General features: G+C 36.5%; 1 protein-coding gene across 2 annotated transcripts in view; it reads right to left on the bottom strand.

The window, feature by feature from the left end:
- The window catches only part of BEND5 (BEN domain containing 5), a 1,001,406-nt gene extending 987,035 nt beyond the window's left edge, over positions 1 to 14,371 (bottom strand). Inside the window, exons 1-2 of one of the 2 annotated variants that reach the window (XM_070745887.1) lie at positions 14,247 to 14,371; positions 8,970 to 9,092 (exon numbers count right to left, since the gene is read on the bottom strand). In XM_070745887.1, coding sequence (XP_070601988.1) covers positions 8,970 to 9,092; positions 14,247 to 14,286 — 163 coding nt within the window. In that variant the 5' untranslated portion in view covers positions 14,287 to 14,371. The remainder of the gene's footprint in view (positions 1 to 8,969; positions 9,093 to 14,246) is intronic. The other variant, XM_070745885.1, reaches the window with a different exon arrangement.
- Positions 14,372 to 14,802: the final 431 nt, after the last annotated feature.

Consider the following 14,802-nt stretch of genomic DNA (forward strand, 5'->3'; position numbering starts at 1 on the left):
ACTTATAAAAATGGAAAACAATAAAATTACATTAATTGAGACATGTTTTAGAATATTTATTTTAAAGAAAACCAGTAAACTAGCTCTGTAAATTTAAAAGAGGGTAAACAAATTAACAATATTAACAATAAATTAAAAAGTAAAAAAAGTAGCTCGATCAGGAACAAAGCTAAAACCTAAGAGTTAAAATCCTTCAAAACTGGATTCCTTCTCATCATTAATTGGATTTACATTATTGTTCTGTTTTTATATATGCTGTGAGCCACCCTGAGTCCTTGGAGAGGGATTGCATACAAATCCAATTAAATAAATAAACAAACAAACAAATAAATAAATAAGTGTATCCAAAGAAGAGCTTCAGCATTAGCTGCTGTGAGGTTATCAGCATAGAAAACCAAATAGATAGATAGATAGATAGATAGATAGATAGATAGATAGATAGATAGATAGATAGATAGATAGATAGATAGATATAGATAGAAAGATAGATAGACAGACAGACAGACAGAAAAATAGATAGATAGATAGATAGATAGATAGATAGATAGATAGATAGATAGATAGATAGATAGATAGATAGAAATAGATACAGATAGATAGATAGATATAGATAGAAAGATAGATAGATAGACAGACAGACAGACAGATAGAAAAATAGATAGATAGATAGATAGATAGATAGATAGAAATAGATACAGATAGATAGATAGATAGATAGAAAAATAGATAGATAGAAAGATAGAAAAATAGATAGATAGAAATAGATAGATAGATAGATAGATAGATAGATAGATAGATAGATGATAGATAGATATAGATAGATACAGATAGATATAGATAGAAAGATAGATAGACAGACAGACAGATAGAAAAATAGATAGATAGATAGATAGATAGATAGATAGATAGATAGAAATAGATACAGATAGATAGATAGATAGATAGATAGAAAAATAGATAGATAGAAAAATAGATAGATAGAAAGATAGACAGATAGAAAAAGAATTCCTGTCTAGCTCTGCCTCATAATACATTATTAGATCCTATCCAAGCAAGGACAGCAACTACCACAAAATACCATTTTTTAAACAGTTTAAATCCTTTCAAAGGAGGGGGAGGAGAATCTGACAGCAGGGGGCCTTTTTAATCCGACTAAGGGCAATGCAGAGAGAGCAAGGAATAGTTACTCACCATTGCTTTTTTCCCCTCTCGGTTGGAGCAAATGGCTGCCTTCTTTGCTTGAGCTAGGGAGAGGAACTACGGCGTGCGAGAGGGGACAAAAGCTGGTGCCTCCTCGCTCTGGCTCAAGCAATGGTGCCCTCGTGTGGTGACTTTGTCAATGACCCGAGTATAAGCCGAGGCTGTGTTTTTCAGCCCATTTTTTGGGCTGAAAAACTCGGCTTATACTCGAGTATATACGGTAGGTGTAAATTGCATAATCCAACAGAATTTAAAAATTCTGATAAAGTTATATTTATTTGCATAATTCTATGACTTTGAGTATTGAATAAGACCAAGAAGCTGTATACCATTTAACAGTTATTTTAAAACATTGCTAAGCTACAGCCTTCATATCCTGTTTATTGGCTTCCTGGATACATCAAGATGGGACCTGCAGGAAATCAAATCTTGGACTAAATAAATCTTTGCTTTGCTGCAAATTCAACAAAACCCCTTTATTTTTTCTTGCCAAAAGTACTTCCCCAATACTGCCAAGAAAATCAGATGGACATAATCATCAAAGGTTGAGCTCCACTTAGAGTGACTTCACCTTTTATAAAATTTGAAAGCTTTAGAGTGTTTCTAAATGTCATTGTTAAAAAATATAATAAAAGTAATAAATGAGGAAAACATATGAATATGATTTGTTATTTTAGAAAGACTTAGGAAACAAACTTTCAATTGCCACTCAGTAAAACATCATGCTATTAGTCTCCATATTTGATGATTCAAACTAAAGGATAGAACATGTAGATTGGAAATTAGTGACATGGCTGCATTGTCTATAATATCAAAACTTTTCTGCTAGTCTGTTAATAGTAACATTGATTTTTAAAATAGTAGAATACTTTATTAGTTGTTTTTACTTATTGTAGACTTCCCAGAGTAGAATATAATAGTCATGATTTGTGAAATGGGCAGCTATATAAATATGATGAAAAAAATACTATCATTTATTTTTATTACTTTGATTCAACCAACAGAGATTCAGAGCAGGAAATAGGGGTGCTAGAATCTTCAGATACTAAGGAGGGAGAAAGAACTGAAAGGTGGTATAATGGTATGTCCAAAAACTGAGTTACGTTCACACATTGACCATCCTAACATCTTCAGTGGTATGACATTCTTCATTTATCGTTAAGAGAACAGCCTCCCCCGGTCACTCGTTTACACAGAGGTCACAAGTAATAGACAGAATGTCTCCACCTTGGCAACCTACTAAATAAATTGGATTTCTGTCACTTTTTATCTGTTAAAAGAAACTTTGGATGAATCTTGCTCTCTACTGAAGTACTTCACAATATTAGGAAGACCAGAGAAGTTGTGCTACGGGAATGCAACACATGAGGATTTCAATTGTAGTTGCTGAGAACAAGCAAAGGAGCCAACCGCTCCCCCCACCAAACCCCCACCAATCCCATTATATATGTCATTGAATAAGCTTAATTTTATTTGATAAGGACTTAATGTAACGGACCTGAAAGTAGAAAAAAATCTGTGTGATAAATTACCTTATTAAAATCAATGGGAGCATAATAATTTATGCAAGCTCTAAAGCCATAATAGATTAGAAATCAAATATATGTAGTTGTGTATGCTTTGAATGCTGCTATCCTAGCACTGCTAAGGATTATCTACAAAATATTCTCTTTCTGTTTTCCCTCATACCACCAAAAAAGTCAGGATCTATATAAAAAATACATGAAAATTAAAAGTGACCGAAACTGTGAGGAAGGTGAAAGACAATTTCTAAATGATAAAGCTACATATAGACATTTTGCCATGGGCTTTGATACATCCAAAATTGATCACTGAAAAAGGAAAGCAGTAATGTTCTTGTGGGGAAGATTTAAATTTCTGAAAATTTGAGTTCTGATCATCTTTTGGTATACAGTGTATAATTTAATAAAACCTGATATACAGGGTGTGTTACAAAAGTAATGCGATTGAATTTCCCGCACCGCTCCTATTGGTCATAGTGGGACCGAAGCACTTGGAGTAGGTTGGGGGAGGGGACACTAAGCTTTGCTATAAAACCGGTCTCAGTGCTCTCCAAGCTGTGGAAGTGACAGGATGTCAGTTATTGTAAACCCCTGCGTGCCGACCATGTCATGAAAATAATGGAATCAGAAATTTCAAGTGAACTTTTGCAATGTATAGAAATTGAACCTAATTATTTGGACAACATCATCACTGGTGATGAAACCTGGGTTATTGAATACGACCCAGAAACAAAATGCCAAAGCTCTGAGTGGCACACCAACCAGTCCCCCAAGCCCAAAATGGCAAGAATGAGCAAATCAAGAGTGAAAACAATGCTCATTGTTTTTTTGGCCGTAAAGGAGTGGTCCATAAGGAGTTTGTTCCTCAAGGACAGTTAATGCTGTCTACTACGTGGATGTGCTGGAAAGACTCCGAAAAAGGGTCATAAGGACGAGAAAAGTCATCTCCACTACCTGGCAACTCCATCACAACAATGTGCCTTGCCACAACGCACTACGAATCCACGAGTTCCTGGCCAAATACCAGGTGCCAACGCTGCCCCCCCCCTATAGTCCTGACGTTGCCCCAGCAGACTTATTTTTGTTCCCTCGGATTAAGGCAGCCCTGAAAGGAACCCGTTTTTCGTCCATACAAGAGATCCAATCAGCCGTGTCAAAGACCTTGGGAGAGGTCCCCGAAGATGCCTTCCAGGGCCCGTACTGGTCATGGCAGAGTCGCTGGAAAAAATTTGTAGAGGCCCAAGGACAGTACTTTGAAGAATTTTAAGTGTTTGTGCAAATCTGTTCAATAAATTACTTTTTTTAAAAATTGCATTACTTTTGGAATGCACCCTGTATGGCTTTAAGTTTAAATTTTGAACATATAAACACAGTTTACATATGGGAGGTTAAAATGTCTTCCAGTTGTTAATTGGCAATATTTTTATTTGAAAGTCGTAGCCCCTACTACAAATATTCAAATATTGAGAAATAGATCTCAATTAGACTCGGAATGCAGTTGACCAATTCTTCCTCACCATTTTATGCATGTACATATTGAGCAAAATACATAAAATCCAACTCCTGTATTAGATATGCATAAAATGTCAAATATACTCATATAAAATATCACTCACGTTTAACAAACATCCAGCTTTGATAGAGAAACTGCCCATTAATCTGTTAATCTGAAGTTTTATCATTCTAATCTAGTGTAGGTATCTAGTCTCTATTGCAGTGGTTTCTATTGCAAAGATCATGGTCCCAGCATGCCATATCCCATTGCTATACATGTCCCTAATCTCCCTAGTTACAGATTAACAACTCTATAATTCCTATCAATGTGTCTGGATTAGAATAGAACTCAGAAACTATGGCAAATATAATTATTGAGGGATTATAGGGAGACATATATGTTTCAATCTCTTTATGATCTATATAAGTGAATCAAATTTCAGGATGTTGTATTGATATTAATTTATTTAAAATATTATTACATATGTTCCTTTCAAAAGGCATTGAAAGCTACTATTTCTGATAATTTTAACAAAATCTCACAAAATCTCAACCCTTCTATAGATACAGGTTAATACATTTATATAAGCTCATTTTATCAGTGATGGTGCAGAACAGAAAATCAGGAATTATTTATGCCAGAGCTGGAAGCCCTTTTCTCACAAAGTAATTTGCCAAACCAAGTCTTTACCGAAAGGGAGAATAAAAATCTCTGTTGCCTGTATAATAAAACTTAATAAAAAGTTATTACACAAGGGAAAAACTGAAAACTCTAACTTGGATGTTGTCTGCCACCCAAGGAAATTAACTCCGTTGAAAAAGAGATAAAGGGTTTTATCTTCATATGAAGAGCAATTCTTTAACAGCAGTGCCAAGCTTGTTGCAATAGACTTTGAGTATACTGTAGACATCTGGCCTGGCTATCTTTCTCTTGGAATTCAATAGCAACTAATTTGTTCCTTTGCAGTAATGATGTCCTTATACTTTCTTTCAGGGTATCCTGATGCTGCTCGGTTTATTTCCTGTCCCTTGTAGACATTTATAATTTTTTATTCTCTGGAGGCTGACACACGCTTAGAACTATTCCCCCTCCCCTTCCCACTTATCACTACTCCTGCTTTAAGCTCTGCTACATCTTTTAAGACATTGGTTTAGCTCTACTACAACTCCTGGCTACTTTGCTTATTTCAATCAATCGGATGGCATGAAAGCCCTATGCCCGTGATGGTGAACCTATGGCACATGTGCCACAGGTGGCATATCAGAGAACAGGAGACGTTGCCCTATGTCATAGAAACATAGAAACATAGAAGACTGATGGCAGAAAAAGACCTCTTGGTCCATCTAGTCTGCCCTTTTACTATTTCCTGTATTTTATCTTAGGATGGATATATGTTTATCCCAGGCATGTTTAAATTCAGTTACTGTGGATTTCCCAACCACGTCTGCTGGAAGTTTGTTCCAAGGATCTACTACTCTTTCAGTAAAATAATATTTTCTCATGTTGCCTTTGATCTTTCCCCCAACTAACTTCAGATTACGTCCCCTTGTTCTTGTGTTCACTTTCCTGTTAAAAACACTTCCCTCCTGAACCCTATTTAACCCTTTAACATATTTAAATGTTTCGATCATGTCCCCCCTTTTCCTTCTGTCTTCCAGACTATACAGATTGAGTTCATTCAGTCTTTCCTGATACGTTTTATACTTAAGACCTTCCACCATTCTTGTAGCCCGTCTTTGGACCCGTTCAATTTTGTCAATATCTTTTTGTAGGTGAGGTCTCCAGAACTGAACATAGTACTCCAAATGTGGTCTCACCAGCGCTCTATATAAGGGGATCGCAATCTCCCTCTTCCTGCTTGTTATACCCCTAGCTATGCAGCCAAGCATCCTACTTGCTTTTCCTACCGCCCGACCACACTGTTCACCCATTTTGAGACTGTCAGAAATCACTACCCCTAAATCCTTCTCTTCTGAAGTTTTTGCTAACACAGAACTGCCAATGCAATACTCAGATTTAGGATTCCTTTTCCCCAAGTGCATTATTTTACATTTGGAAACATTAAACTGCAGTTTCCATTGCTTTGACCATTTATCTAGTAACGCTAAATCATTTACCATATTACAGACCCCTCCAGGAATATCAACCCTATTGCACACTTTAGAGTCATCGGCAAATAGGCAAACCTTCCCTACCAAACCTTCCCCTATGTCACTCACAAACATATTAAAAAGAATAGGACCCAGAACAGACCCTTGTGGCACTCCGCTTGTAACCTGACTCTGCTCAGAATACTCGCCATTAACAATAACTCTCTGATGTCTATGCTTCAGCCAGCTTGAAATCCACTGAACTATCCAGGGATTAATTCCAATCTTCACTAATTTATCTATCAGCTCTTTATGTGGAACCGTATCAAAGGCTTTGCTGAAGTCCAGATAGGCAATATCCACGGCACCACCTTGATCCAACACCTTTGTGACATAGTCAAAGAACTCAATGTCAGCTCCTGAAACTTGGGATTGGCAAAAAACAGCCCAACAGGCCAACCGGAAGTTTGTTTCTGAACTTCTGCTTAGTCCATTTGGCCATTTTTCACCATCCCCAGGATTCAGTGAGACCTGTGCGCATGCGCGGGGGCAGTAGTGGGTATTGTATGCATGCGTGGGGTGAGGGCATAGATATGGGCATGTGTGCATGTGCTAGCATGCACACACATACCCTTTGGCATGCAAACCGAAAAAGGTTCGCCATCACTGCCCTATGCCATTCCTTGCTTCCCACATTGACACATCTTACAATTTGTGTTCTATGTGTTTCCTCAAATAACAGAAAATATGACATATATTTAGAATTAGTTAACATATTTCTTTCCTTCAGAGAGCTGGGCTCCAAAAATATTTGAAGTATTAATACTAAAAATTTGACTGTACCATTAAAAGACAAGAGGTTTATATACAACACTGTTCAAACTAATCAGAGGGATTATTATTTATTGTTAGCCCCTACATGGCTCAGGGCCAGGTTATCTTCAACACCGCTTTCTACATTATAGTTCCCAGTGACTGGTAAGATCCCACAGAGTTGGTCTTTTCCAGGTACCATCAGCCAAAGAGTGTCAGCTGGCGGGCCTTTGCTGTGGTTAACATGGCTCTCTGGAAACAAGTACCCCCTGAGATCCGGACTGCCCTCACTCTATTGGCCTTCCGAAAAGCATTGAAGACCTGGCTTTTCCAGCAGGATTGGAGCTGTTGATCTCACAATTGTGAAATCCAGCCTGAATGATATGTATGTACGTGATTTTTAATCTGTTTTTAAATCTTTTATGATGTTTTTAAATATACAGTGGTACCTCTACTTAAAAACGCCTCTACTTAAGAACTTTTCTAGATAAGAACCGGGTGTTCAAGATTTTTTTGCCTCTTCTTAAGAACCATTTTCTACTTAAGAACCTGACCCCAGAAAAATTTCCCAGGAAATTTGAGAGCAGCACGAAGCCCCGGCCAGTTTTCTGCCATTCCCCGTTTAATCCCGGCCATCTCGGGCTTTTCGGGGCTGCCAGAGGAGCCTTTCAGTGGCACTTAAGGAGGCTTTGGCAGTCCAGAGCGAACGAAGCATTTTCCTTTCTCTGTGCACTTGGAGAGAGAATAAACCTCTGCCAGCATCCAGAGCAAAGAAATGCTCCCTTCGCTCTGGGCAGCGACTGTCCTCCTCCTCTTCTTCCTCCTCCTCCCACCCAAATTCCAAGCTTTTATTTCTTTCCTAATGGGTTTGCACGCATTATTTGCTTTTACATTGATTCCTATGGGAAAAATTGCTTCTACTTACAAACTTTTATACTTAAGAACCTGGTCACAGAACGAATTAAGTTCGTAAGTAGGGGTACCACTGTATTTTCTATATCCTTTTGTAAGCCATCCAGAGTCCCTCAGGAGTTGGGTGGCATAGAAAGACAATAAATTAAATTAAATTAGTGTGCACACACCCAAACACCTCACTGCTTATTTATATGAAATCCATAGAAGCCAAAAACATGAATTATGCAGTTGCTTGAAATAAACTCCATAAGTTTTAAATACTACAGCAGATGTAAGTAGCTGCAGGAGGTATGCCCACAGATATCTCCCTTGGTGCCCTCCAGACTACACTTTAATTTTGTTGCTGATTTAAATAAATACATGAAAAGCTGGCATACTGAAAATAAGTAACTCTTTGAACAATATCTGTGTTTCAAATATGCCTCTAACTTCCAAATGGGATTCAGAGGCATTGTTTGATAATAAAAATGGTTTGTATTTTTTTCTGAGTTCTGAATTGAGAATTTAAACAATTTTTTTAATGAAATGCCTTATATTCAAAACATATTCCATATATCTAAGGAATGCACATTTCTCTTTCTCGAAGACCTTTACTATTCATATTAGTAAGAAACTATTGCCTTATAAATAAATATAGTTCATCAGAATTCATTTTAAAATATATTTTACACAATTTATTAAAATATTTGCATCCATTATCAATTGCAATATTTCTAAAGAGTTCTATAAGAATTGCTCTCTTTTTTTTGCAATATGGCAGCACTATGTAGAATTTTCATTTTAAAAAGATATATTTTATTCACACTGCTAAACAATAGGACTTACTTCTTATAAGATACACACAGTAAATAAATACTATACAGTAAATACTTTAGCTAAATTTAAAACCTAACAGCTATCACCAATTAATCTGATAACTAGTAATCCACTTACCGCTTTCAAAGCAGGCATCAAATACAAGATGGCCTTTCTTTGTCTGTCCATAGTAACCTGGTGGAAAAGCTGTATATTTGCTTAAGTTTCCTGTAATTATCTCATCTATTTCTATGTCGCTACCTGTTGGAATAACAATAAGGAATCCAATGAGATATAATTGGAAACTCAATACAAAATAAAATGATGTTTATTCTCTTTATTAAGGATTTGCAAAAGTAGTAAAACACAGTGGACAATTATGGACAGCTATGGCCCTTTTAAAACCTGTGGACTTCAACTCCCAGAATTCCTGAACCAGTAATCAGGAATTCTGGTAGTTGAAGTCTACAGGTCATAAAAGGTCCACACTCCCCTCTGACTGACTTATTTATATTTCGTATTTCCAGATCGCCCATCTCCTTCTAAGAGAGATTCCAGGTGGTGGACAATACAATATTGGCATATAAAACAATTTATAAAATTAAAATGTAAAAATTAATTTATAGTTACATTTTTAAAAAAATTAAAATTCCAAACAGAGAAGAAAATTTCCAAGAAGGCAATTTATCACTATTAAAATTTGTTAATGGAGGAAGAGAGATAGTTCTCGTGATACCAGCCAGCCCTCCACAACTACATTGTGCTTTGGGCCTCCCAGGCAAGGCCTTCTTTTAAAAAAAAACTTACCTGAAAATTACTCCCAATAAGATGTTTAAAAGCATTAATTTTATTTATTTGTATCCTGCCTTTATTACTTTTACAAATAATGCAAAGGGGCTATTTTTACACATAACTCAAGGGAGTTACAAATAACTCAAGAGGGCAAATACATCCACCTTCTTCCTCTTATTTTCCATACAATAACCCTGTCAGGTTAGTTGACAAAGAGTAACTGGCCCATGTTACTTAGCTAGCTTTCATGGCCAAGGCAGGACTATCCATTGGTAATTCTCATTGGGCATGTTTTGTATTTGGAAAAAAGAGATGGCATTATTAGTTGAATCATAGGTATACTTAAAACACAGTTGGTTTTACCTGAATGTAACTATTATTGTTTAATTATTATTGTTTAATTACATAACATTTTTATGTTGAATGATCTCAGAACAATGTACAAAATACAAAATATATGAAAAAATCAATTTGGTCTAGTGGTTAAGGACCCAGGCTAGAAAGCGGGAGAATGTGAGTTCATGTTCTATTTTAGCCATGAAAGTTAGCTGGAAAACTTTGGGCCAGTCACTCTCTCTTGGCCCAACCACCAACTCACAAAGTTTTGTTGTTGTGGGGAAAATAGGAGGAAGTGTGCTAGATATGCCTTGACTTATTCATAAAAATAATAAAAGCAGGATACGAATAAATAAAACAAAAAATATAATTAAAAAGAGTTTGATAAAAGTATATAATATAATGATAGTCAACAATTCCGTCAACAAACAGAATTAAGCTACAATGCCACATAAAAAGCAAAACAATCCCACAATGCTCACTTCCAGAAATGTACAAGATGGGTTGATTGGATGTACTTAGAATTCTAAATTGTATCAAAATAAATTGTTGAATAAACGTTCCTTCACTTGATATTTAAATCAAGACTGGGCTGGGAACCAGCTGTATTACTCTGTGAAGCAGTTCCATAATTCAGGCAGCATTTTACTCCCAGATAATGCTTCATAAGGCACATCCACCAAAGGGCTTCCAGAACTATCTTAGCACTTGGGATGATTGTTGAAGAAAGCAATCTTGTCAATATCAATGTGGAGAATCTGAAGTAGCGGCCTGGGAACTATAGCAGCCTCAACTGGACCCATTACCCATGCCATTCTCCAAATTGCATGTGCTGTTCTTACAATGCTTCAAAAGACCTCAGAAACCTTTGAAAGGCTTTCCAATGCATTGCAAGAATAGTGAGATCTATCTGAAGAATAGTGCATGCTATTTGGAGAATGGTGTGAGTGGCCTTGGGAAGAAGGCCGAGTCAAACAACAGCTGCCTCACATAGACCAAGGCCAGGTGTGTCCCAGCAGCAGCTGAAGATGGCAAAGATTCATTGGTGACAAGCCCAAGCCAGTAAGGCCAGCTGGGTGAGCAGAGCACAGGGTGGCAAAGCCAATAGAGCAAGCAGGGAACATAGGGTGGGAAGACCAGCTGGCTAGCAGGGTGGGCAGAATGCAGGACGATGGCCAAAATGACAGAGATGGAGGAGAAATAGGCAGGTGGAGGAAGCTGAAAAGGAAGCCATATCTTGCCTTAAGGAAGCACCAAGCTATGAATAGCTTAGATTGAAATGGGTCCTTACCAAACCACTGGTGTAATTCTAATAGCCATAGTCAAGATTGCCATCATTAAACAACTGTGTCACTTGATATTGTGCTTTACAACATCACTTAACAATGGAAATTCTGGTCCTTATTGTAACTCAAGGACTACCTCTCTACAGTTCTTTCAAAAAGGATTCTTTAAAAATATATGCTTATCAAAAAAACCATTAAATTCATGTTTAGAATTAAGTTGATAATGTTTAGTTGTTTAGAAATAAATTTAGCTTTCTATAAGTTCCAATATTTAATAATAAATTATATAACAATATAACAAGGATTACCATAACAATGTATATTTTTATATTGAAAATGTTTCAAATTGTTTAAAATTAATATTGCTCAGAAATGATAAAAATGTGTTATTAGTTAAAACTGACTTCTCTGTAATAAGAGATTTATATATAACTTGAAGCAAATTATCTTAGTAAAAATAGTAAATTATAATAATTTACTAGTGATGCAGAGCAAATTGAGAGGAATAAAAGCAGTGCTATGTCATTGTTTCTGCTAAGAGACCAGCTGCTTTGGGCCCTTTCTCAATCTGAACTGTTTCTCCCAGCTGGTTATTATGTAAACTGTAATTTTACAGAACAGGGAACTGAGTTTCCCCCCCTCATATTACCATTCTCTTTTCCTTGTGAGATATATTTCAGAACTCAGAAACTATCATTTCACTCATTTTTATAAGTCCTTTCGGAATCATTTTGTTAAAGTTTGAGCTACCTATACTGAAAACAAATAGTGTCATGATGACTTTCATTAGAAATCCAGATCCTACACAACCTAGTAAATTCTATAATTATTATATTAACACTTGAATTTGGATCTTACAATGTGCTGTTTGTATGGATTTAAGCAAAAGTATCAACAACAATCCACTCCATTACATGAACTTACAAAGTTTCTTGTAAGGGCCATATTACAGATCATTTAGTAACACTAACCTAATTCTTAATTAGCAATGTAGTGCCAATGGGCACTACTAGAATCTCACCTGTCAAAAGCTCATTAAAATTCTCTGCTTTCCTGATTTTACTTTTTTTATTTAAAAATTAGTTTGGATAATTTGCAAGCAGTAAAGTTCCAAATCCATCAACTCTCCTCTCATCTACCTCTCTCCTATATATCTCCAGGGCTCATATGAATCAAGAATATACTTCAGATAGGGAAGAAAATCAAGAGAATAAAGACCAGAAAGTCAAGGTTCAGTTTCCAGCCACTTACCAAAACCTCTGAAAAGGAAAAAGAAAAGGAATGGCTTGGAAATCTTAGATGTGGGCATTAAAGATGTACTACACTATATCTGAAATTGGTGACATTACTAGAATAAGACGACATTATTATAAGACATTTTCTCTTAAAACATAGTTCTGCCAGATAATTGACAGGAATATCTTTGTCAGTGGTTTTAAATTCCACCTTCTGATTTCTGCACCTCGTTGGCTGGTTCCTAACAACAGATTTGTTAGAAAAGGAAGAAATATCTTCCTTTCTCTCAACCAAAATGAAGTACAGTATTGCAAAAAAACAACAACCCAACCCTAGTTGGAAAATGGATGTTTTCCTTTAACTCTCCCAGTTTTGAAGAGAATGTTAAAGACATAAGAGGAAAGGCTACTTTGTGGTTAGAAACCTTCCTCACAGCAACTGCTCAGATTTTCTTTACAGAAGATCAGATAAAATATACAGAGTGGTATTTTCTTTCCCTTTTATGTGCATGGAGAGTGAGGGATTTTAACTCTCCTGTTGGTCAACTAGAAGTAAGCACTGATTAGTTCATGATGTCCCCTGCTTCTTTTCAGTGGTTTAAGGTGAGCCAAGATGAAGTTAAATACAGGTAAGCATCATACAGTACTGTTTGATGAAGAACTAGAAAGAAGAAACAATATGGTCTGTAATATCAAAAATGGAGGTGTATGTCAGAATAGAATGTCAGAATAGAATGATAATTCCATTGGAAGTGAAATGACAGAAGTAGTAATCAGATAATGACCAAATGGAAAAGGGATGCTGACATGAGGCTTAAAGCCCCTGAAACCATAGCTATTTTAGCAGCTGTTCCATTTTAGACCAGGCTGATTTCTATGTCCACTGTGAATACAAGAAATTACATTAAAACAATAAGACTAATATTGATATTGATAAATATTTCTTACATCAGATCTAATTAATACAAAGTGGAAATGTACATATTTTTCAACTTTCACCACAATTTGTATTTAATTATAAAAACCTTTTCCTGACTTTTTTTCTTTCCAAAAAGAAAAAGTAGAATTGCTGCAAGATCTTAATTAACAGTAATTAAGACCTTTGTCTGAAATAATTGGGGACCCTCAAATTGTCTGTCTATGATTCTAACTTCAAGGTAACCAACCTCCTTGTATTAAAGCCAAATATCTTTGGCCTTTTCCAGTCCCTTGGAGTCTGGCATCTCATTTTTCCCCTTTCCAATATTGCTTAGGTTATGTTATGTTTTTCATTCAGACATCTAAGCCCCTTTAATGAATATATTCAGGGGACATTTTCATTTTAAACCCCAGTCAGCTTCATTTTTCAAATACCACTTCTTGTTTTTATTTGTAGTTTTTCCATGGGCCTCAAAAAGCTCCCTTGCTCCTAAAAACATCATTTCTTTTGTGGGAGGTTTTATAGCTACCCATATACACTAATACACCTGGAAGTATAAAGATTCCCCCCTACCCAAGCTAAAGAGGCCTATATTGCTTTATTTGTGTCCCAAAATATACAGTAACGCTTGTTTGATTAAAGTAACACTCTTTGCACAGAATATGAGGTCATTCCTTACCAAAACATGCAGAGCTGAACTGACATTCCTTCTACCTATTCCGAAAGCCGTTCCTCCTCCCCACCCATTTATGTTTTGTTCCCTTTCTCCGCAAAGACATCCCCCCACCCCCATGCAATTCAGTCAAATTTCGTCCCCCTCCTCCAGGGAACTACAGCAATTACTAACCCGTTTCTGCTGTCCTGCTCTCCGCCATGTTTGTTTTCATCCCTATTTTCTCTCTTCCCCCCTCCCAGCACTAGACGCCGCTGGAACGTCACCATGGCAACGTACGTCACAGCACGGGAAGTTCCTCGTTCCCTCTTAACTTCTGGCATCCGAGTGGCTTGTAACCGGGATATAAACGCATTTCAACGCACGCCAATCTGTAGAGGGATAACTGGCGTTTAACTAGAAAGTGAAATCGATAAAACTTCAAGGAGGCTGCACCCGGAAGAGGACCTCGATCAATTAAGTGATCATCACGCCTAAGTAAAAACGAAGGGCGAGGGATGGAGACATTTTCCGGGAAAAGTTAATGCTATGAGAAAGAGCTACCTGGACCTGAAGAATGCATAGGTTTATAAAATAGAAAATACTGTATAAGCAGAAAGGTTTTGTAGTCTTAGCTATGCCTGCATGAAATAAACAGAACGTGGAAGATAGCAAAGGCAAAAGCATAAGTCTCCGTTGTTTGTTTGTTGATTGATTGATTGATTGATTGATTGATTGATTGATTGATTGA

Source organism: Erythrolamprus reginae, chromosome 3 (assembly GCF_031021105.1).
Source record: "Erythrolamprus reginae isolate rEryReg1 chromosome 3, rEryReg1.hap1, whole genome shotgun sequence".
NCBI lineage: Eukaryota > Metazoa > Chordata > Lepidosauria > Squamata > Dipsadidae > Erythrolamprus > Erythrolamprus reginae.